At 40.7% G+C, this 25,145-nt stretch overlaps 1 protein-coding gene across 2 annotated transcripts; it reads left to right on the top strand.

The window, feature by feature from the left end:
• Positions 1-466: 466 nt before the first annotated feature.
• On the top strand, positions 467-13,898 carry CDV3 (CDV3 homolog). Of its 2 annotated transcripts, XM_065876902.1 has the most exons (6): positions 467-706; positions 1,434-1,510; positions 3,949-3,951; positions 10,981-11,126; positions 12,409-12,568; positions 13,748-13,898. In XM_065876902.1, the coding sequence occupies exons 1-6, from the start codon at positions 467-469 to the stop codon at positions 13,896-13,898; spliced, it is 777 nt and encodes a 258-aa protein (XP_065732974.1). The 2 variants fall into 2 exon arrangements, with proteins under 2 accessions (XP_065732974.1, XP_065732975.1); XM_065876903.1 differs by lacking the exon at positions 3,949-3,951.
• Positions 13,899-25,145: the final 11,247 nt, after the last annotated feature.

Genomic DNA, 25,145 nt, shown 5'->3' on the forward strand with positions numbered 1-25,145 from the left:
TACGCAGGCGTGGGTGCTGCCTCTCTCTTCTCGGGGCCTGCCCGCCCGCCCTCCTTCCCCTCCCTCCCCTCCCCAACCCCTTTCCCCTCCTCTCTGGGCCTGCGTGCGCGCGTCCTCCTCCTTCACGCGCCGCCGCTAGCCTAGCACTCTCGCTGGAACCTCTGGCCCGAACGTTCCCTTTGCCCTCCGGCTGCGGAGCGGGCGGGATCCTGCACCGCTGTCGCTGCAGCCCGGGCGGGCGGGGCGGCGGCAGCGGCTCGCGAGCCCCGAGGAGGGCCGTACCACCATTCGCCAGCACGCGGGGGGAGCCGCTCGCCCCGCCGCAAACGCCTCGGCGACCCCGCGGGGCTGAGGCGTCGCCGCGCCCGGGAGCTTGAGCAACGAGCCGGCCTCGACCCCGAGCTCGGAGCCCCGCGGGCAGCGCCCGCCGCCGGCCCCACCCATCCGGGTCGAGGAGGCCGCGACCATGGCTGAGATGGAGGAGCGGAGCCTGGACAACTTCTTCGCCAAGAGAGACAAGAAGAAGAAGAAGGAGCGGAGCAACCGGGCGGCGAGCGCCGCGGGTTCGGCGGGCGTCGCCGGCGGGAGCAGCGGAGCCGCGGGCGCGGCGGGCGGTGGGGCGGGCGCGGGGACCCGGCCGGGCGACGGCGGGACCGCGGGCGCGGGGGCCACGGGCCCCGGGGCCGCCACCAAGGTTGTGACAAAGGTGAGGGGCCAGGGAGACTGGGAGTCGGGGCCCGGGCCGCGCGCTTGCGTCCATGTGCCCGCCCCCGCCCGCCTGCCTGCTTGCCTGCCCGGGGAAACGGCCGGGAGGGGCGGCCGGGGCCCGGCTGGCGGGCTGATGGGCGCGGAGGCTGCCACGTGACGCGGGCTTCCCACGGCGGGCCGCCTCGCGCTCCCCGCTGGACCCCCGACACCCCGCTCCCGACCCGCGTCGCTTGGCTCGGGCGAGGACGCAAGCTGGCGGCGGCACCCTCCCGGGGAATCGGCCCGGGTCGGAAGTGCATCTATCGAATGACGTCTACTCTGAGTAATTTAGCGTTCTGATTTCAGACCAGTAGTCTGAGCTGAATTTTCTAACAATCACATTTGTGGCAGCTCTGACTGGCACGACTTGGTCCCGAAGCCCGTAAAAGAAAAGTCTCATGGCAAGATTGAGCTAGACGTTTAGTTGTGGGCTTCCTGTTGATTTCATCTGGCGTTTCCTGGTTGCTTTTAAAGTAACAGGTCTCATGAAGGAACGCGGTGGAAGTAAAGTTTACTCACGTTTGTCCGCCAGCCTAGTTGGCCTTGGGATTGAGCAAGGGCTTTGGCCAGAAAACGAGTCCACACTTTAGGTTCCAGCCGATTCATCCCTTTTTCATAGTCTGATAGTTGTCTTAGTTGTGTTTTTACAAATAGCTTTAATTGACTAAGTGGTACCTGTTTTACAGGATGAAGATGAGTGGAAAGAATTTGAGCAAAAAGAGGTTGATTACAGCGGCCTAAGAGTTCAAGCAATGCAAATAAGGTATGGTCTGGTTACACATGTGCTTAGATAACTCAAGGGATAGATACTGTATGTTTGGGGGTTTTTAGCCCCAAAACAGCATCACAGTACTCTTGTGCTTTAGATATGCTTATTAGGACTCTAATGGATTGTGCCTATTCCTCTGATGGCGGCCCTTCTATATGCTGATCAAATTAGCTGCCAGGTCTAAAATCCTGTGAGAGCTTGCCTGCTTCAAATCTTGGTTAGGCCTTTTTGAGACAGCTAAAATGGATTTTGTGGTTTCAAAATTTTTACTTTTAATATTGGTGGGTCGAAGTTAGTTTTTCTTTTTGTTTCAGAAAATAACAGGGGTGGTTTTCAGATCCTCTGTGACAGACGAGTTATATATGTATTCATAATTGAAGCATAGTTAGAGGGAAATAGCAGATTTTACAAACAAGTTATATATGTATTCGTAATTGAAGCATAGTTAGAGGGAAATAACAGATTTTACGTATTCACACAGTGAAACCAACTTGTGTAATTAGCACTGAGGTCAAGAAACTGAACATTACTGGTAGAGGAGAAAGCCCCCTCGTAGTCACTGTTTTCACCCCTCAAATAACCACTAACCTAACACTAGATTAATTTTCCTAGAACTTATAGAAATGGAATCATACTCTAAGTACATTTTTAAAGTTCAAGAAAACAGTAATTTCTGATAATTGGATTGGTTGGCTTAGAGAATTTGAAATTAACATATTTTATCAAGTCCAGTCTATGGTAGTCACATGTACTTTAGATTCATGTAAATAAATGTCATGTTTTTGAGGGTCTCATGAAGTAGAAAATCCATTGGTTTAGATTAAAAACCCTTTATTCTCAGTTTCAAGAAATAAGTGATCCCTGGGAATTCCCTGGCAGTCCAGTGGTTAGGACTCAGCACTCTCACTACCAGGGGCCTGGGGTCCATCCCTGGTCGAGGAGCTGAAGTCCCGCACGCCACACAGCACAGCCAAAAAAAGAAGTGAACCTGATGCACTGCCTTCCAGTTTGAAGTCTGTGATTTATATATGCCCGTGACTGCCTGGCACAGTGGAGGAAATACTTTTCCTTAACAAAATACTGTCTTTTGACTTCTCTAGATGGTAACATTTATGGTGTTAAATAACTTATTAAAAAACCAGGGCTAACTTTTATGACATTTGTTGGATATTTACCACAACTAGGCATTCATGTCGCTGTGTGAGCTTAAGCAAAGTGAAACCTGATTGATAGTGGGCAACTTTTAGGAAATGCAGCTTCCCCACATTTGAAATACCTTACGTGGTGGTGTGAAGTAGAGGTGATTAGACTGGAGGTTTATTCCCAGCCACTTCTTGGCTTCCTTCGTGTGTTAGATGTTTTTGGTTTTTGTTTTTTCTTTTTTTGGTTGTGTTGGGTTTTTGTTGCTGTGCACGGGCTTTCTCTAGTTGCCGCGAGCGAGGGCTACTCTTCATTGTGGTGTGCGGGCTTCTCATTGCCGTGGCTTCTTCTCTTGCAGGGCATGGGCTCTAGGCACACAGGCTTCAGTAGTTGCAGCACACAGGCTCAGTAGTTGTGGTAAGCGGGCCCTAGAGTGCGTGGGCTTCAGTAGTTGCGGTGCACTGGCTTGGTTGCTCCGCGGCATGTGGGATCTTCCTGGACCAGGGATCAAACCTATGTCCCTTGCATTGGCAGGAGGATTCTTTTTTTTTTTTGCAGTACGCGGGCCTCTAACTGTTGTGGCCTCTCCCGTTGCGGAGCACAGACTCCGGACACGCAGGCTCAGCGGCCATGGCTCACGGGCCCAGCCGCTCCGTGGCATGTGGCATCTTCCCGGACTGGGGCACGAACCCATGTCCCCTGCATCGGCAGGCGGACTCTCAACCACTGCGCCACCAGGGAAGCCCAGACCAGCTTTTTTGTACTGCATTTTTCATTATTTAGCATCTAGTCATTGCGCGTCAGTGGCCATCCAGAGATCTTTCTCTTACCTGCTAACATTGAGAAACATACCTTCTTCAGGAAGCTGCTTTTGTGGATTCTCAGTCACTGTGGAGTCTGGGGTCTGTCTCCGTTGCCTTCATAAATCAACAGAGGGGAATCTAACGGCTTCCAGGAAAGGCTTGAGAGTGAGAAGCCATCAGAGGGTTAATAATAATGACAAAAACTTTCACTTTATACAGCTGACGCTTGAACAACATGGGTTTGTACTGCATGGGTCCACTTATATGCAGATATTTTTCAATAGTAAATGCTGTATTACACGACCTGTGGTTGGTTGAATCTACTGATATGGAAGAACTGCAGATGAGGCATGTTAACACCCCTGTTGTTCAAGGGTCAACCATGTACTGAATATCTTTATAAACTTTGTATTAAATGTTCTTGACATTGAAATTCAGCAGGAGTGGGAGTCTACAAGGAAAGACACATTGGTTCAATAGAATGGGAAGTAGGTTACTCACACAAATAGGATATAGTTGATAATGTGGCAAAAACATGGACTTTAGGGAAAGACAGACCTGGGCTTGCATTTTAGCCCTGCTGCTTATGTGTGACCTTGGGTGAGTTACTTTACTTGTGAATGTTATCTGCAAAATTGAGATGACTACTCAGGATTTTTGTGAGAATTTTGAACAGGATGTTCATAATATATCCACTTGGTTAATATTAATCAACCTCTGTTTAGTGGGTAAATTAGAATGTCTTACTCTTGGGAATTTCTCTGCTATTTAACCATGAGGCACCTGCTTTATAATACCAATATTTGAGGAGAAGGGGTAATGGAGGCACATAATATTATCATGACTAAAGTCCTACTCTGGTGAGTCAGTTCACTATGGACTTAATAGGAGAACATGACATGTTCAGGTTGGCATTAGTATAACCATATAAAGAAAAATGCTTCTCAGAGTTGCTGGAGATCTTGAATGATTGTCTTCTATGACTTGGTCTTACCTTTTGTGCAGAAGCCCTCAGAAGGGGAGAGAAATGAGATCTCTCTCTTCTCTGGAATTGGAGGGGGGTGGTTATGCCTTTAGTTTGTTACCTTTTCTATCCATGAGAGAGACAGCCTTGCTATTTCAATATGAAACAAGGGAAAATGACACTTTGAAGTTGACTTAGAAATATCTTGAAATTCTCCATCTATAGTCTTAATTTTTTTTCTCCCAACTTATTGTGTTGAAAAATTACAAACCTCAGAAAAGTTTCAAGAATAGTAGAGTAAGTACCCTTATACTCTTGCTGGAGATGTACAAATCATTTTTGCCACACTTACTTTCTCTTTAGTTAGCTGCATACAGTCTTAAAAGTTTTTGACACTAGTCCTCGTAGTAAGTTAGCATGCTGGACGTTTGTTGAAGGTGAGTGTGCAATTGAAAGGGGGAGAGTTTTCAGCAGCAGCAAGCATACTGTATTAGCGTCCTAGCTCACATTTACCCATTAGCTCAAGATTTAAGTACCAAGAGTATTATGAGGTCATGTGTCAAGTTTTGTGTCTAAGTTAATCTTATTCAAGATCACATTGTTTACAGACAAGTTCTGAGAGGGAAGCCATTGAGATGGTGATAAAAGAAGGGGCCTAGCGCTTGAGCTTAGATTATTGGTTGATAGTAGGACCTATAGGCCTTTCCCATCTTTAAAATGGATTTGAGGAAGAAAGATTTCATTTACTACTTATTACTAAATGGTGAGCATTTGTCATGTTTCAAAAAAAATTGAGTCCTTGGATCCCAGTGGTTTTCTAGGAATCTTAAGAAATCTAGACTTTTAAACCCATTAGGTAGAGCTGGTTAATTTGTCCTTTGAAGAGAAGAAATTATTCCCATCCAAGCTGGATTCGTAGTAGCAAATATTTGTGGGACTGCTGTGTCCTGGATATTGGGCATCAACTGCTGGGTCTTGGAGTTGTAAAAAAATAACTCATGCTCTACTGAACACTAGTAGATCATTTCAGTAATGTGCAGGGGCCGTGAAGTCCAGGAGAGACGCTTAGGTCTACCATGAATGGGTCAAGGAAGAGTCCTTGGATGAAATACAGTGACATTTTAAGCTGCCAGCCATGGCTCATCAGGCCATTTCTATCCCCCCAGTTTACTGTTGTAACAGTGATTGGATAATAGGGTCAAATCAGTGGCGCTGCCCATGCCCAGCATTCTGGCAAAAGTGCAGTCAAATCCGGATTTTGTTTTAGCTGCTTTTGGGGAAGGGGGAGTTAGGATACATAAATTCTCCTGTAATGTCCCTTGAGATAAGGATGTTAGAATGTTCTGTTCTTTATAGATACACCACTGTAGAATGTGTGATCCTGATCAGTCTTACTAAAAAAAAGTGAATTTCTCAAATCTCAAAATAGGGAAAATTTTTGTTTCATACTTTAGAGCTATAAAGAGAGAGAAATGAAGTAATAGGCAACCTGAAAGAATATGGGCTCTGGAGTCCCACTGACTTGGCTCTGCTACATTGTAGCCCTGGTGAAGGTACTTAAGTATCTGAATTTCAGTCTCCTCATATGTACAATGGGTCTTCTCCCCACCTTAGTGTTCTTTCGATTTTTAACTTTGTAAAACAGGTACAACACTGCCTGGTATAGTAGATGCTCAGTAAATATTCCTTTTTGTAGCATTATCATTCATTAAATAATGAATTTACAGTAACATTGTAGTTTTTATTTTTATTTTATTTACTTATTTTTTAAGCATTGTAGTTTTTAAAACATCAAATTTAGCTGATGAGACGTTGTATATTATATTTGGATCAAACGCCAAATTTTAGCCTAGTTGTCTTCTGTGGAAATAATTCTCTGCAACATGATTTTTGTTCTTTGGCATTTGGAGGTTTGACATTTTCTGGAATATGTAAATATGAAAGAGTAGTAGGCTATTTAAATTATTTCTATCCTGCCATTGTTACTATAGCACTTGGGCAAGGCTCTTAGCATCTCTGGGCCTTATTTCCCTCTGTTGGATGAAGTGTCTTGACTAGACAATTTCCAATGTTTAGTTTAGCTGATATTTCAGAATCTTATGAAGCAAAATACTAAGTTGTCTTGTGCCTATTATCAATATACAATCCCTCTAATTAAAACAGATCACTCTTATTTTCTAGTAATAGTTTGTAATCTAGAGGTATTTTAGATTTGTGATTTTTTTAATTCATTTCTTCACTTGTCTCTGAGGGTGAAAAGGTGATGAACACTAGACAGTAAAGGAATCTTCTTTTCTTTGAGACTCTCAGCATTCTGTCAGACCAAATTGGAGTTTTTCTTCAAACTTTATTTTTTTGCAGATTAGGAAAACAACGTTTTTGTTCTTTAGAACATTTGAAGAGTATAACAGCATAAAGAAATATGCAAGAATTATTCATAATCCCTTCTGCTTAGGGATAATCAGTGTTAAGTTTTTTTTGGTTTTCAGTTTATTGCAAGCTGATAATTCTGGAGTTTAAATATTAAAATAATTTAAGGGAAAAGCTATTTTAATTCAGTGCATTGTTGAAATTAACCGTTTCTAAATGTAACTGATCAAATGAAAGCTATCACAGTTTGGGGATATAAGAGTGTAAAAGTGCCACGAAGTCACTTAAATCTTTGTGGGGATCTTATCACCCTGTCTGGCATGGATTGGGTTGCTGCGACATTGCTAACTACATAGTCAATTATAGCTAGGTGAGTAACACCTGTGCTTTTACTCATGGACCAAGCAAATTACATTTTAGTGTAATTACATAGGTGTGGCTTCAGAGGTGGGTAACTTTTTAAAAAAACTTCTTTTGGGATAATTTTGACATTTGGATACCACTGTTAGACTCCTGGATAAATTATGACTTTCATACTCTTACCTGATCATTCTACTTAAAAGCTTTAGGAAGCAAGATCATACTGCTTAGTGTCCATTTTAAAAGAACATGTTTTCATGTTGCTTTTTTTTTTAATGAAAACTATGTTTTTTCTTATTATAAAGGTGGTATATGTGGTGCTTATATGAAAACCTAAATATTAAAATGCTGGAGAGGGTGTGGAGAAAAGGGAAACCTCTTGCACTGTTGGTGGGAATTAATACAGCCACTATGGAGAACAGTATGGAGGTTCCTTAAAAAATTAAAAATAGAACTACTGTATGACCTAGCAATCCCACTACTTGGTATATACCCTGAGAAAACCATAATTCAAAAAGAGGCATGTACCACAATGTTCATTGCAGCTCTATTTACAGTAGCCAGGACATGGAAGCAACCTAAGTGTGCATCAACAGGTGAATGGATAAAGAAGATGTGGCACATATATACAATGGAATATTACTCAGCCATAAAAAGAAACGAAATTGAGTTATTTGTAGTGAGGTCGATGGCCCTAGAGACTGTCATACAGAGTGAAGTAAGTCAGAAGGAGAAAAATAAATACTGTATGCTAACACATATATATGGAATCTAAAAAAAAAAATGGTTCTGAAGACCCTAGGGGCAGGACAAGAATAAAGACACAGATGTAGAGAATGGACTTGAGAACACGGGGAGGGGGAAGGGTAAGCTGGGATGAAGTGAGAGAGTGGCATGGACATATATACACTACCAAATGTAAAATAGATAGCTGGTGGGAAGCAGCTGCATAGCACAGGGAGATCAGCTCGGTGCTTTGTGACCACCTAGATGAGTGGGATAGGGAGGGTGGGAGGGAGACGCAAGAGGGAGGGGGGATATTTGTATACATATAGCTGATTCACTTTGTTATAAAGCAGAAACTAACACCATTGTAAAGCAATTATACTCCAATAAAGATGTTAAAAAATAATTAATAAATAAAAAGCATGTAATACCAAATGCTTACGGCACTTACCATGTGCCAAGCACTGTTATCAGTGCTTTGTGTCTGTTAATCTTCATAATGGGGCTGTTACCCCCTTTTTACACAAGAAGACTGAGGCGTACAGAAGTTAGATGCCATACTTAGTCTTCCTGGCTAGTAAATGGCAGAGCCTGGGTGTATTGAACCAGCCAGTTTGGCTTTAAAATCTGCTCATAACTGCTTGCTCCATGAAGAAAATAAAGTCATGCATTCTAGCACCCACTTTTTAACATTTACCCAAGAAATCATTCTAGTTGTCTTTCTATCTATATTAGGTGCATAGATTTTTAGTATTGATACATTGTTGGTTTATGTGACATGATTATTACTTCCATGTTAGTGTAGGCCTCACATTTTAAATGGCTCCATAGGATTCTATTATGTGTTAGCAAAAAGGAAGACTGAAGGCTGGCTTAGCCATACTCCCCACGCTTTTTTCCTCTCAAACTATAGTCTTTAGTAAAATCGTGCTCTAAATGCAGATTGAAGGTACGTTTGTTCCCTTTCTCACTTTCTGTTGTCACCCTAGGCCTCTAAATTCTGGAATCATCTCTGGTTGGTGGGCAATAATTGATGGTACTATTATCTGAGTGTCTTTAAAGAAGACCATTAGCTATTCAAGAAATTTGTCATATAGCCAGAACTTATTTTAATAGACATGGAAAGAAAGCACCCTTAGATGTCATTTTGCAGAAACCAGGATATGCCCTGATGTTCCCAAGGTCACAGTCAGGGTAGGAGTCATATATACATTGTTATGGCCATTGTCATGGATCAGATATCAAAAGGAGAAAATGTCTGAAAGAGTGGAAGGCTAGAGACAGAGCTTTAGGCAGCAGCATGTAGCTTTTTTTTTTTTTCTTTTTGTTGCGTTGGGTCTTCACAGCCGCGCACGGGTTTTCTCTTTGTTGCGGTGCACAGGCTTCTCATTGCATTGGTTTCTCGTTGAGGAGCATGGGCTCTAGGCACACAGGCTTCAGTAGTTGCAGCATGCAGTCTCAGTAATTGCAGCACGTGAGCCCTAGAGCACAGGGGCTTCAGTAGTTGAGGCACATAGGCTCAGTAGTTGTAGTGCGTGGGCTTCAGTAGTTATGGCACACGGGCTCTAGAGCACAGACTCAGTAGTTGTGGCACACGGGCTTAGTTCCTCCGCGGCATGTGGGATCTTCCTGGACCAGGGATCGAACCCGTGTCCCCTGCATTGGCAGGCGGATTCTTAACCACTGCTCTACCAGGGAAGTCCTGCAGCCTGTTTTTTTTTAATAGAGGAAAGGACAGTTAGATTGATGACAGAGATTGATAAGCTGAAGACCTAGGAAGCACCACCACTGTCATGGAAAGTAATCCAGGGAGAAGGTTGGTGGTCTGTGCCAGGTGCATCATCTGCAAGGGCAAAGAGTTGCAAAAAGGAAGTTTGATTTGGCAGTTATCTTTGTGCTGTCAAGCCAGTGGTATAGAGGCAAGATATACGTACTTGATAATTTAGCAAATTCAGGCTTACATAAAATAGTAATAAGTAATCCAACACAAGGAGAAATAAAGATACCTTGCAGAGATCACAGACTTCTGACTCAAGTCGATTCAAGAATAAAAAAATAGGGACTTGCCTGGCAGCCCAGGGGTTAAGAATTCACCTTCCAATGCAGGGGGTGTGGGTTCAGTCCCTGGTCGGGCAGCTAAGATACCACGTGCCTTGTGGCCAAAAAACCAAGAAAACATAAAACAGAAGCAATATTGTAATTCAGTAAAGACATTAAAAATGGTCCACATCAAATCTTAAAAAAAAAAAATTAAAAATAGGCATTAAATAGAACAGTTCAGTCAGTCTTAGAATGGTATGTCACCACTGAGGATATATTTTGCATTTATAATCACTAGTAAGCCAAAGACTGAGTTCTTGTATTCTCTTCTTTAAATGCGTGACACATCTTTGATGTTAGGGACCAGTTCTATATATTTCCTATGTCTAGACAGTAGAGACTGACACTAATAAAGTATGAAGCACTGATGTAAATACTGAATGCTAACTTGTTTTCCTCTGTTGGAATGTGAATTAATTTTGAGAGTATTTTTTTACATGTACTAAAGGATTAGCAAATGAAATTATACAACTTTTAAAACCCATACATTTGATCACTAAAAATATGCTTACCATAAGTGCCTGTTTGTACACTTTGGTCCTAGAAAAAAATCAAGTAATTGTACTTTTAATCTTTCAAGTTGCCCTTTTCTCTACATTTCAGGTTAGATTGACCTCTCTTCCCTCCCTCAGTAGGGACTGCTATAAATAATCAACACAGATTGTTAAAAGCCTGGCATGTCAGTATGTTAAATATTTCTAGATATTCTTGAGTGTATGGAGTTTGCAAAAAGGGAAATGGAGACTGTCAGACAGAGAGGTTTTCTCAACCTTTTTCCAGCGATGAATCCTTTTACATGAAGTCCTAATGCATAAAATAGATAAAATCCCTTAATTCTTCCTCTCTTTTTTTTTTTTAAAAGCAAGTGAGGCATTTGGGCTTGAAGAGGTTAATAAGTACCTTCTCCAGAATCACAGATCATTATTGATAGAATTAAGGATTTGGACTGACAGTTTTCCTGGTGTTTCTGTAATTGAATTCACTTGTTTATTTTCCAATAGTGAAAAGGAAGAAGATGAAAGTGAAAAAAGAGAAGATCCAGGTGATAACTGGGAAGAAGGCGGAGGAGGTGGTGGTGGTGTAGAAAAATCTTCAGGTCCCTGGAATAAAACAGCTCCGGTACAAGCACCTCCTGCTCCAGTAGTTGGTAATCTTCATATTTCATTTTCATAAAGATGTCTATTTGTGTATATTTTATATGCAGTCAGCTTTCAACTAAATGTATGCTTGCACTGGGTGAGTAGGGTCTTCTTTCCATTCCTAGGAGAGAGATTTGTGTCTGATCTAAAGACTTTCATATCCTCAATAAAGAAATTTGGAAGTTAAGGCTGTAGGCTGCTTAAATCTTACTGCAGCCCTATAGCTTGCCAGATTTACATGTTTAAGCATTTTTTTTTCAATGTTTGACGGCTGACTAAGGAATATTGGGTACCTGTGTCTTTTTTTTTTCCATTCCCCATTTTACTCTCTCTGAAGAATGAATTCTCAGACAGGTGGATTTTATCACTCCCAAGAGGATGAAAAGTGCTTCTTGGCTCGGAGGAGAGTGGGAATGGTAAAGAAATCTTAGATCTTACAGTGGTTTGTGGCCCATCAGAGGGCCGGAGTATGTAAACATATGTACAGTGTATCTGTGGTATTAACATTTTTTGCTTGGGGCATGAGGACAGTACTGTTTAGAAGAAAGTTGTCTAAAAAGGCTCTTTTAGGAAGGCAATAAAGAAAAAATGTTGAGAAATAATGCTCTGATGTATACCCATTTTATACAGAATAATATAAAGAATAACAAATCACCCCCAAATGTTACTGTCCAAAGATCACAGATTACTACCATGCATAGTTTTTGCCTGTTTCCTTCTAGCTGCATTACACTTGAGCTAATGAATGATGTAGAGATGTTCATTTGAAAGGAAGCTTTTGATAACTAGAAAACATGTGTAAAACACTGAATTCATGTTTAGGATGGGGGGGTGAATGGTATGTAAGAAAAGCTGAAAGGCTGTGTCCTCAAAATCTTGGTCATGGTACAAGACTTTGGGCTGCTTAATTTTTTCTCCTGTTTTACTAGAAAATAAAAAATTCATTGATGATGTAAAAGTGGTCATACTTTGAAAGGTAGTCCCTGATGAGACCTGTCTCCCAGGAACAGCAGATACCTTTCCCACTTCCAATAAGTTGACTTAATAGAACTCATTTACATAGATAATTAAAATTGTACATGGAAGAGAAATTGGAAGACTACTTTTACCCTAGAAAAATAGGCCTTTGCTTTTGGACATTTCCTCAGATAACTTTCCTTCTGTTGTTCAGAGACCCTTAATGTAAGTATTGTTTTTCTCCATAACTGTTAAAATGATCAGGAATTCAGGAGTAGCTTATTAAAACGCCAAGCACTTGAATAGTTTCTCTAAACTGTTTTGAAATGTTAGTTACAGAAACCCCAGAACCAACAATGACTAGTGGCGTGTATAGGCCTCCTGGGGCCAGGTTGACCACAACAAGGAAAGCACCCCAAGGACCACCAGAAATCTACAGTGATACACAGTTCCCATCCCTGCAGTCCACTGCCAAGCATGTAGAAAGCCGGAAGTAAGTATTCTCAAGATTGTGTTTTGGAGCCCTATCCTTTGGCCAGGGAGTGGGGTTTTTGGGATTTGAAAACCCACCTGGGGTGTTGCAGTAAAGCCCAAGCTGCAGCTGAGAGGCAACTGAGAATTAAGGTGGGACTTATATGCCCAGGACTGGGGGGGAGAAGTGGGGAAGGACCTGGGGTCGGGGGGGGCGAAGGGAAAGAGCACCAAAGACAAACTTCGTCTGCAAGTTTCCCTTATTCCTAGTTTATGTCATTCTGTAGCCATGACGTCTCATCTAGTGAGAATTCTTAATAAATATTAAGTACATTATTGCTGCTTCTGTGTTCCTTGTAATATAGAAACTAGAAAAGTCAGCAATATTTCATTATATTCCCAGTTAATGTGAGTAGATGAAAGATGTTGGCATTTATAAATCTAATATTAAAAATAATCTTATTTCAGCAGGTACTTAAAATGAATGCTACCTGGAGTTAAATGACCACATATGGCACATCCACATCTTATTTAGGGACATGAATTTTTTACAAAGTAAATAAAATGGGAAGAAATGTAAATGACATCAGATGGAAATTTTTCGGGGTGGCTTTTAAATTAAATCCCAGCGTTTTTGCCTCTTTGAGAGCACAGCTGGCTTGAATTTAAGCCTCCACTTGACTTGGTCCTCTGCTCTGTCCTCCACGAGAGGCAGTGGTTCACCACACTCATCTTTATCTGACCCGCTCCCATAAAGTAGATGTGTGGAGAGTTCTTTGAATAATGAGTAGAACTTTACTTGAATGAGGAAATTGTTGTTCTTACTTTATGCATAAAGAAAGAGATGTTATTTGCTAAGAGTAACAATGAGTCTTAGAAGGAATCACCATGTCATTAGACAGCTTTTTAACTTTCCAGTTGTCTTGAAGTTGGTCCCAAAATAGGTTTTCAGTTAATAGTATTCAGTAGATTTGCTACCACAGAAAATAGGACCCTAGAGCTTCAGTACAGTATTCTATATTTTCTGTTCAATTGAAGCCTTAAAAGTGGTTTTGGTAAGGATTTATATACCAGTTTCCCCCTCCTGTCCCTTCCTCAGGATTTTTCTAAGGGGTGGCTTTTTTTTAAATTCAAGGAAGGATATTTTCAAAACAACCTAGTGAAGAAGAAATATTTACTGATTACATTTCTTTTCCCTTAGGGATAAAGAAATGGAGAAGAGCTTTGAAGTAGTAAGACACAAAACTAGAGGTAGGGATGAGGTTTCAAAAAACCAGGCCCTTAAACTTCAGCTAGACAACCAGTATGCTGTGCTTGAGAATCAGAAAAGCAGCCACACACAGTACAATTAAGGAATGGTGTTTGCTAACCCTTCTAAGGTAACTAGACCACAGCTAACCACCACGGACAGCCATCATCATCTGATCTCTGCTGGATCTACAACTGATGCAGACCACTCGGTATACGGGACCGGCCCTGTTGCACTATGGAAGTTTAAAGTATCACAACTGCTCTTTATGTGTATTGGATTTAGGGGGATTTTCATTGTTATATAAATGTGTCAACTAGATTCAGCAGTGTTCTTTCAGAGTTACTCTGCAAATACAAAATAATCAAAAACTGCAGCCAGTGGTCATTTCAAAATCTTTTTATGTTCAGATACTGAGCCTTCGTAAGGGTTGACTACCTCAGATTTGCTGCACTCATTGTGGACTTCATGTGGATCACAACTTCTGGATAAGAAGGTTACAGCTTTTAAGTGTCGATGTGAAACTTGAAACCAGCTCTACTGGATTCCTATCAGAAATCCTGCAGAAAGTCAGCCATCTGGGTTCTGATCTGCTGTAAAAGATGAAGATTTAAGTGACCTTAATTAACCTGTCCTGTGCCCCATTCATAAGGAACACTCTGTAGTGGGTATTAGACTTCCTGGAACATGCCGCTCTCTAAAGAACTGATGTGTTCAGATAATCTGTGTAGGGCTGTGATTTATAATTTAAACTTTGAGTTGTATTCTGAGGTAACCACAAATTAAATTCAACGAAACTTGGGTCACCAAGTGGGAAAAGGGGTGTGTGGGGGGGAATAATCTTATTTTTTTAGTAATTTTTTATTTGGGTAGTACTTTTTCTGTGTTCCATATTAAGGCTTTTTTTTTCTTTCTTTCTTTCTTTTTTTTTTTTTTTTTTTGCTTTGACTTGGAATAGTTCTTTGACAGAGCATATTGCTTGGCTAAGTAACCTGAAATATGCATTGGAATTGTGAAACGTCTCATGAATTTGCCAATCCCTAGAGCAGAACCAGATGGCCTTTGATATAAAGGGCAGTAGATGCAGGGGGCTCTACTTCAGGTGCTGCTAAAGCTTCCTCTAATCAGGTCTAAGTTGTATAGTAAACTGGTAGAAAGAGTATATTTTCTGCTCAGGCCAAGGGAGTCACAGGTGTGTCCTTATGAATTCAAAGCAGCGAGAGCAGAACCTCAACCTAAAACCCACTGAAGTTTCATGGATCTTGCATGATCTCTGACAAGAATTCCAGATGCACTTGTGCCCAAACGTTTAAGGTATTAGACGCAGTGATTGTCTCAGCCTAGCTCTGTCATCAACCTCCTGGTGTGTCTTTTTACGTTGTTCATTTGGAGAGTCAGGGGCGAAAGACAGGTGATGTAGCACTTCTGTTTTTAATGATTACAGCTTAAACTATCCAGTAATTTTTAGTCCTGGAAAAGGACATCAGGACGCTACCCAGGATTACTGAAAAGTCTTTCCATCTAATGAGATAGTCTGGTAATTTCCTAGTTTTGTATCTTCGGTTCAATAGAAATATTTCAAAGTGGCATGTGACCACTTGATGCAGAGTCTGGATTTCTCTGTAATAAAATCCCTTTGCCAAATGTAGGAGTTGCAGACTTGCTACTGGCAAGAGTGAAGCAAATGGGTGAGTAAAACTATCCTGATGTGGGAGCATTTTCCTCTAGGAGTTCAGTCTTGATAAGTGTCAGTGCAGGAATCGCACTCCTAGGAGTGTTACAGAGTCATCTGCTGTCAGATGCGAACCATATCTGGGCAATAATGTTGGCATTATTTGAAGTGGCAGGCAGGATGCCTACGTTCTGATGTACTTGGGTGAGTAGCTGAGCCAGCCAAGGAGAGGTTGGATGAGTGAGAAACAAAGGATTCTTGGTTAATCTGAAGACTTCATTTGAGAACCAAAAATCTTTTAACAAATAACCTCTTGGACCTTGAGCCACATATTTCCCCTAAAAAGTATGCATTTTTTTCCAGCAAAATTTCGTTGGGGGTTATGTTATTGAGGAATGAACTGAGATGAATATGTGGAAATGTTACTTAATGGCATAGAAATCTGAAGACCTGCAGGAGATTTAAAATTCCAACCCTTCTTATAACTTTTTAAAAGATTGTGAAATTATCAAAATGCACATGAATCAAGTTTTAATATGCTGTATGATGGGTGGATGAGGCTGTCCATTGTACCATTTCTTTCTTTGAATTCTCAGGCATGGTTTGGCAGTGCAAAAACTCTGTAACATTCAATTCAATAAACAAATTCAATAAAAAGTAAATGTGTAGATTTTGGAGTCTGGTGGTTTTTACCCTTAACTGGTAACTGATTATCTTTGAAAATGGAGAATTGATGACATTCCTCCTTTGCTCTAGGAGGCTGATAATGTCATCTCGAGTGACCTTTCCATTTGAGAAATGTTTGTAGAGTACTCTTAATGTTAAAACCAGACCTGGAATGAAACTGGCTGTGAACCTGTGATGAATATTCTTTTCCAAAGATAAACATTGAAATGTATTCTTGTCTTCATTGCTGTATTAAATTGTGTTATCTTAGACCATGGTAGGGAAATCTACAGTCTCTACTATGTAAACTAAAGATTTCAGGGCTTGTCCTCTGAGAAGCTTACAAATTTCTCAAATGAGAGCCATTTTAAATTTCAGGATTTAGTCTGGATTATAGTCCCTAAATTTCTAAACTAGAGGAAGTATATTTTCAGTCATTTTTGGTTGGAATGTGAAATTTTTGAAATATCAAAAATCAAATACAAGTGTTTTTTTAACTGAACTGTTCATTTTGGAATGTAAGTATATGTATTTTTTTTATACCTACAACTTATTTATTTTGTAACTGGAAGTAGGTACCTGTTAATGTTCCTCATCTATTTCACCCATCCCCACACACACCCTTCCCCTCTGGCATGTGTTCTCAGTATCTATGACTGTTCCTGTTATGTTTGTTTTTGTTTTATAAATTCCACATATAAGTGAAATCACTATTTGTCTGAACTATTTAACTAAGCATAATACCCTCCAGGTCCATCCATGTTGCTAATGGCAAATTTTCATTCTCTTTTATGGCTGTTATTTCATTGTATCTGTGTAACACGTTTTCTTCATTAGGTTGCTTCCATATCTTGGCTGTTGTAAATAATGCTGCATTGAACATAGGGATGTACATGTCTTTTCAAAATAATGATTTTACTTTGCTCGGATAAATACCCAGGAGTGGTATTGCTGGGTCGTATGGTAGATCTATTTTTAATTTTTTGAGGAGCCTCCATACTGTTTTCCATAGTGGCTGCACCAATTTACATTCCCACAAATAGTGCATGAGGGTTCCCCTTTTCCACATGCTTGAGAACTCTTGTTATTTGTTGTCTTTTTGATAATAGCCATTCTGACAGGTGTGAGGTGATAACTGTGGTTTTGGTTTGCATTTCCCTGGTGATAGTGATGTTGAGCATCTATCTGTATGACTTTTGTGGGAAAATGTCTTCTCAGGTCCTTCAGGTCCTCTGTCCATTTTTATTTTTATTTATTTATTTTTTTTGGCTATTCCACGTGGCATGCAGGATCTTAGTTCCCTGTTAAGGGAACCCGTGCCCCCTGCAGTGGAAGCGTGGAGTCTTAACCACTGGACTACCAGTGACGTCCCTGTATGAGTTCTTTTTATATTTGGATATTAACCACTTACCTGATACATCCTTTGCAAATATCTTCTCCCATTTAGTAGTTGGCCTTTTTATTTTGTTGGTAGTTTCCTTCACTGTGCAAAAGCACAAAAGCTTTTTAGGTTTATGTAGTCCCATTTGTTTATTTTTTTTGTTTCTTTTACCTAAGAAGACATCAGATACACACACACACACACACACACACACAAAACTGAGACCAATGGTAAAGAGCATCCTGCCTATGTTTTTTCTTCTAGAAACTTTATGGTTTCAGGTCTTACATTTTGAGTTTATATATGGTGTGAGAAAGTAGTCCAGTTTATTTTGCATGTAGCTGTCCAGTTTCCCAAATCATTTATTGAAGATGCTGTCTTTTCTGTTGTATATCCTTTATCATAGATTAGTTGATGATAAAAGTGTGAGTTTGTTTCTGGGCTGTCTATTCTGTTCCATTGATCTGTGTGTGTGTTTATGCCAGTACCATTCCGTTTTGATTACTATACCTTTGTAGTATACTTTGAAATCAGGGATCATGTTACCTCTATCTTCGTTCTTTCTCAAGATTGTTTTGGCCTTTTGGGATCTTTCCATACAAATTTTAGAATTATTCTAGTTCTGTGAAAAATAGCATTGGTATTTTGATAGGGATTGCATTGAATCTATAGATTGCCTTGGGGGGTATGGTCACTTTAACAATATTCTTCAATCCATGAGCACAGTACATCTTTACATTTGTTAGTGTCATCAGTTTCTTTCATCAGTGAATACAGGTCTTTTACCTTCCTAGTTAGATTTATTCCTGGTATTCTTTTTGATGCAACTGTAAATGGAATTTCTCTTTCTGATAGTTGTTAGTGTATAGCAATGCAACAGATTTCTGTATATTAATTTTGTAACCTGCAACTTTACTGAATTCATTGATAAGTTCCAATAGTTTTTTGGTGGCATCTTTAGGATTATCTGTATACAGTATCATGTCATCTGCAGACAGTGAGAGCATTACTTCATCCTTTGAAATTTGAATTCCTCTTATTTTTTTTCTTGTCTGATTGTTGTGGCTAGGACTTACAATACTATGTTGAATAAAAGTGGTGAGAGTGGACATCCTTGTTTTGTTCCTGATCTTAGAGGAAATGCTTTCAGCTTTTTACCATATGATGTTACCTGTTGGCTTGTCACACATGGCTTTTATTATACTGAGGTATGTTCTCTTCTGTACCCACTTTGTCGATAATTTTTTTAAAAATATTTTTGTATTTATTTTGGCGGCTCCAGGTCTTAGTTGTGGCAGGCATGTGGGATCTAGTTCCCTGACCAAGGATCAAACCCGGGCCCCCTGCATTGGGAGCACAGAGTCTTACCCACTGGACCACCAGGGAAGTCCCTTTGTTGAGAATTTTTATCGTAAATGGATTTTGAATTTTGTCAAAAGCTTTTCTGCATCTATTGAGATGATCATGTTTTTCATTCTTCAGTTTGCTAATATGGTGTATCACATTGATCGATTTGGGGATAAATCATCCTTGCATCCCTGGGTTGAATCCCACTTTTATCATGTTGTATGATCCTTTTAATGTATTGTTGAATTTGATTTGCTAATGTTTTCTTGAGGATTTTTGCATCTGCGTTTATCAATGATATTGGCCTGTAATTTTATTTTCTTAATATCTTTGGTTTGGGTATCAGGGTGATCGTGGCCTTGTAGAATGAATTTGGAAGTGTTTCTTCCTCTGCAATGTTTTGGAATTTGAGAAGGGTAGATGTTAACTCAGTGTTTCGTAGAATCAGCTGTAAAGCTGTCTGGTATTGGACTTTTGTTGGAAGTTTTTGGGGTTTTTTCTTTGTTTTGTTTTTTTGTTTTTATTACTGATTCAATTTCCATTACTGTTAGTCTGTTCATGTTTTCTCCTTCCTGAAGCAGTCTTGGGAGATTGTACATTCCTAGGAATGTGTCCATTTCTTCTAAGTTTTCCAGTTTATTGGCATATAAGTGTTCATAGTATTCTCATGATCTTATATTTCTGTGGCATTGGTTGCAACTTCTCTGTTTTCATTGCTGATTTTTACTTACTTGGGCCTTCTCTCTTTTCCTTGCTGTATCTGGCTAAAAGTTTATCAATTTTATTTATCTTTTCAAAGAATCAGCTGTTTCATTCATTTTTTTTCTATTGTATTTTTAGTCTCTGTTTCATTTCTGCTCTGATCTTTATTATTTCTTTCCTTCTACTTTGGGTTTTGTTTGTTCTTTTTCTACTTCCTTTAGGTATAAGGTTGTTTGAGATTTTTCTTGTTTTCTGAGGTTTGTATTACTATAAACTTTCCTCTTAGAATGGCTTTTGCTGTGTCCCATGGATTTTGGATCATTGTGTTTTCATTTGTCACCAGGTTTCTTTTTATTTCCTCTTTGATTTTTTTTCAGTGACCTTTTGGTTGTTCAGTAGCATATTCTTTAGCCTCCATGTGTTTGTACTTTTTGCAGTTGTTTTTTTTCTTGTAATTAATTTCTAGTCTCATGGCATAATGGTTGGAAAAAATGCATCTGTTAAGTCCATCTGATCTAATGTGTCATTTAAGGCCAACTTCCCTTGTGGCGCTTGTAGAACCAGTTTAGTGGTGCTGAACTCTTATCTTCAAATATGTTCTTTGCCTCTTTATTCTCCTGGGACCTCTATCATGAGAACGTTAATACACTTGATGTTGTCCCAGAGGTCTCTTAAACTGTCTTCACTTTTTTTTTCTTTTTTCTGTTCAGCTTGGGTGATTTCCACTACTCTGACTTCCAGTTTGCTGGTCTGTTCCTTTGTATCATCTCGTCTCCTGTTGATTCCATCTAGTGTATTTTTTTTCAGTTACTGTATTCTTCAGATCTTTTTGAGTCTTGTTTGTATTTTCTAACTCTTTGTTAAACTCACTGTGTTCATCCATTCTTCTGAGTTCATTGAGCATCTTTATTATTACTACCTTGAACTCTTTACTGGGTAGATTATCTCCACTTCATTTAGCTCTTCCTCTGAGGTTTTATCTTTTTCCTTGTTTGGAACATATTCCTCTATTTCCTCTCTTTGCCTGATTTGCTGTTTTTATTTCTATGTATTAGGTAGGTCTGTTATGTTTCCTGATCTTGGAGAAGTGGCCTTATGTAGGAGATATCCTGTGTGTCCCAGCAGCACACTGCCCTCCGGTCACCAGACCTATATTCTCTAGGGGTGCCCTCTCTGTGAACTTCTGGGATTTTCTGTTGTGGTGGAGCAGACTGCCGTGGGCATGCTTGTAGTCATGACTGGCCCCTGGTCCAGTTGGTCCCAAGGACCTGCTTAGTGCACAGGCCACCAGCCACTGGTGGGCAGGGCTGATTCATGGGCAGCTGGCTTCAGGAGGTCGGGAGGGGGGCTGTTCTACGGCTGGTGCCAGCTTGCTGGTGAGAAAGCTGAGTCTTGGGGTGGTTGCTTGCAGGCCCAGGTGTCCCAGAGCTGGTGTTAGACTGCCAGTGGTTGGGGCCAGGGCCTAAGGCTAGTGCTGGCCCACTGGTATGAGGCCAGACCCCAGGCTGCTGGCTGAGGGGCCCAAGGTGTCTCGGAGTTGGTGTCCAACACTGGTGAGTGAGACCAGGTCCAGGGCTAGTGCTGGTCTCACTAAACCCCCACTAAAGGGTGGAGCTGGGTCCTGGGGTCTCTGGCTGTAGGCCCCCAGGGTTCTGGAGCTGGTATCAGCCCACTGGTGGTCAGGGCCAGGTCCTGACATGGCTGGCTTATGGGCTTTGGGGGCCCCACTAGTGGGTGGGGCCAGCTCCTGGGTTCTATGTTATGAGGGGCCAGGTCAGGGACCTTGGGGGCCTCAGGCAGGCCCACATCTGCTGTTGGCCTCCTGATGGGTAAAGCTGTGTCCCCATGCAGATAGCTGCTTGGCTTGGGGGGGCCCAAGGACTGGTGCTGACAAACTGGTGTGTGGGATGGGGTCCCGGTGCTAATAATCTAGAAGGAGGATTCCAAAATGGCACTTGCCAGCACCAGTGTCCTTGTGATAGAATAAGCTCCCCAAAATGGCTGCTGCCAGCCATTAATGTTAACGATTTACTATTTGGTCATTCTTTGTATTTGATTGAGATTATTCTCAAAGCCCTATTTAAAATAGAACACACACAAAAACACACTTCCTATCACTCTTCCCTCCTCTAAGTTCCTCCATGGATTTTTTAACCAACTTTTTTTTCTGAGATAAAAGTCACCATTTTAAATTGTACAATTAAGTAGTTTTCAATATATTCTCAAAGTTATGCAACTATCACTACTTTTAATTCTGGAATGTTTTCATTATCCCCAAAGAAACCCCATACTCATGAGCAGTCCTTTCCTACTTCCCTTCAAATCCCCAACGCTAGGTACCGACTATTATTTTTTCTCTATAGATTTCTCTATTCTGGACATTTCATATAAACTGGGCTATATAATATGTGGTCTTTTTTGACTGGCTTCTTTCATTTGGCATGTTTGTTTTTTTATTTTTGGCTGTCGGGTCTTCGTTGCAGCACACGTGCGTCTCTCTAGTGGCACATGGGCTTCTCTCCAGTTGTGGCATGGGCTCTGTAGTTGTGGTGTGTGGGCTCCAGAGTGCATGGGCTCTGTAGTTTGCGGCAGATGGGGTCTCTCATTGAGACGCGTGAGCTCAGTAGTTGTGGCACAAGGGCTTAGTTGCCCCACAGCATGTGGGATCTTAGTTCCCCATCCAGGGATCGAACCCGCATCCCCTGCATTGGAAGGCAGATTCTTTACCATTGGACCACCAGGGTAGTCCCAGTACTTCATTCCTTTTGATTGCCGGACTTCTGTGGATATACCATATTTCATTTACCCGTTCATCATTTGATGAACATTTGGGTTGTTTCCACTTTGTCCTTGTTATGAATAATGCTGCTATGAACTTACAAGTTTTTATGTCAACATGTTTTTCAGTTCTCTTGTGTATATATCTAGGAATGAAATTGCTGGGTCACATGGTAACTTTTTTTGAGTAACTACCAAACTCTTTTCCAAAATGTCTGTGCAGTGTCTGAGTATTTTGATTTCCTCATAGCCTCATAATCACTTGTTACCTGACTTTTAATTCTAGTCATCCTAGTTGGCATGAAGTTATATCTCATGGTTTTGATTGCATTTCTGTAATGATTAATGATGTTGAATATCTGCTCATGTGCTTGTTGGCCATTGGTGTATCTTTGGAAAAATTCGTCTATGCAAATCCTTTGCTAATTTTTAAATTGACTTTTTGGCTTTTTGTTATTGTTATAAGAGTTCTATATATATATATATTCTGGATACTACTCCCTCATCAGATACATGATTTGCAAACATTTTCTCCCATCTTCACTTTCTTAATAGTGTCTTTTGAAGCATGAAAGTTTTTAATTTTGATGAAGCCCAATTTATCTTTTTTTTAAAATTGCTTATGTTTTGGGTGTATCTAAGAAATTACCTAACCAAAATCACAAAGATACTTGTTCTAAGAGTTTTGCAATTTAGCTCTTTCATTTAGAACTTTGATCCATTTTGAGTTACTTTTTGAATATGGTGTGAGGTAGGAGTCTAACTTCATTCTTTTACACGTGGATATTCAGTTGTCCAGCACCATTTGTTAAAAAGACTCCTCCATCATTAAGACTCCTCCATTATTTTGCACATTAAACATCTTGTTTATCTCCCTCCACTAGAATGTGAAATTGGAGTAGAAACATATGGGAAGTGATGTCAGGTTCAGAGTGTGGCATAGGATTTGGGGAGAGAGGTCAGGTGGAGGGTGGTAGACATGAAAGGATTGTGATCAGAATCTGTATTACAGGGACTTCCCTGGTGGCACTGTGGTTAAGAATCTGCCTGCAAATGCAGGGGACACGGGTTCAAGCTCTGGTCTGGGAAGATCCCACATGCTGTGGAGCAGCTGAGCCCGAGGGCCACAACTACTGAGCCTGTGCTCTAGAGCCCGTGAGCCACAATTACTGAGCCTGCGTGCCACAACTACTGAAGCCCACATGCCTAGAGCCTGTGCTCTGCAACAAGAGAAGCCACTGCAATGAGAATCCCACACACCATAACAAAGAATAGTCCCCACTCACCGCAACTAGAGAAAGCCCGCACACAGCAATGAAGACCCAACGCAGACCCAAAAAAATGTTTTTAATAAAAAATTTTTTAAATTAAAAGAATCAGTATTACACAGTGGGGACAATTTAATGGGATAATCAGAGCTAGGAAGGAGAATCAAGGAAGTAGAGAATCATATACACAGATGCTTTAATAACCAGTGTCTTGAAACTGCAGGCGTATAATAGTTTTAATTTATCACCCAGCTACTTTGACAAGGCATAATGGGACCTGCAGAATGCAGGCAAGTTATGAATTGTTTCTTTTGTTTGTTTGTTTTTTGGCCATGCTGTGCAGCTTGTGAGGTCTTAGTTCCCCAACCAGGGACTGAACCAAGCCCTGGCAGTGAAAGCACCAAGTCCTAACCACTGGACCACCAGGGAATTCCGATGAATTGTTTCTAGAGCTTGATATAAAGGTAAAGAATATTATGAAGAATAAATTAATCAAAGGACATAAATAACTGATCTAAATAAGTGTTTTTATTATCTAAAAATCAATGAGAAGGGATTATATCCACATCAAGGATTTAGAATATATATATATATATATATATATATATATATATATATATATATATATATAAAATCATTAAGGTATTTTAAGCCTTTTGAAATTATAACCCAAGTGAGAACTAGCATTTTAGACAATAACTGGATATAGTAACAGAAGATGCGTTGAACTTAAGTTGTCAACTATTATTTCACCTGCGAATATCCTCCCCACTGAACACCCTCCTGCAACTGCACTCCACAGGGATCCAGTCAGAGCAGGCAGCAAGAAACTTGTGTGTAAGGATAAGATCCTTTGTCTCCAAATAGATGGAAGATAGTGTGTAAGTATGAAGGAAGCGGCATCCATAGTCTGTCTTAATTGGTAATAGGCCTGAGCAGACAGCTTTAATATCAGGTGAAAACATCTAAGGAGGTGGCCACATTCTCCTTAAAAAGCGTAGCAGATTCAACTGAGGGGATGATTTTTTAAATTTTATTAAATATTTAGGGACTTCCCTGGTAGCACAGTGGTTGAGAATCCGTCTGCCAACACAGGGGACACAGGTCTGATCCCTGGTCAGGGAGGATCCTGCATGCCATGGATCAACTAGGCCCGTGCACCACAACTACTGAGCCTGGGCTCTAGCACCCACCAGTCACAACTACTGAAGCCCATGCACCTGGAGCCCATTCTCCATAACAGCAGAGGCCATCACAGTGAGAGGTTCGCACACCACGGGCCCCCAGCAACAACGAGGACCCAGCGCAGCCAATAATAAATAAATAAAAATAAATAAATTTATTTTAAAAAAATTATTGCAAATATTTAGTATGATGTTCTACATATTTGCAGTGCCATTTTAGGAAACATGGTCTTCTGTTTCTGTTTTTCTTTAAACCTGAGAAGTTTTGACAGGAGCTCTCGGGTTTTAAATCTTAAACCAGGGTATTTACCTTTCCTTACTTTGTTATGACAAAGTGGCAATAATTTTCTAT

Source organism: Phocoena phocoena, chromosome 4, assembly GCF_963924675.1.
Source record: "Phocoena phocoena chromosome 4, mPhoPho1.1, whole genome shotgun sequence".
Classification (NCBI taxonomy): domain Eukaryota; kingdom Metazoa; phylum Chordata; class Mammalia; order Artiodactyla; family Phocoenidae; genus Phocoena; species Phocoena phocoena.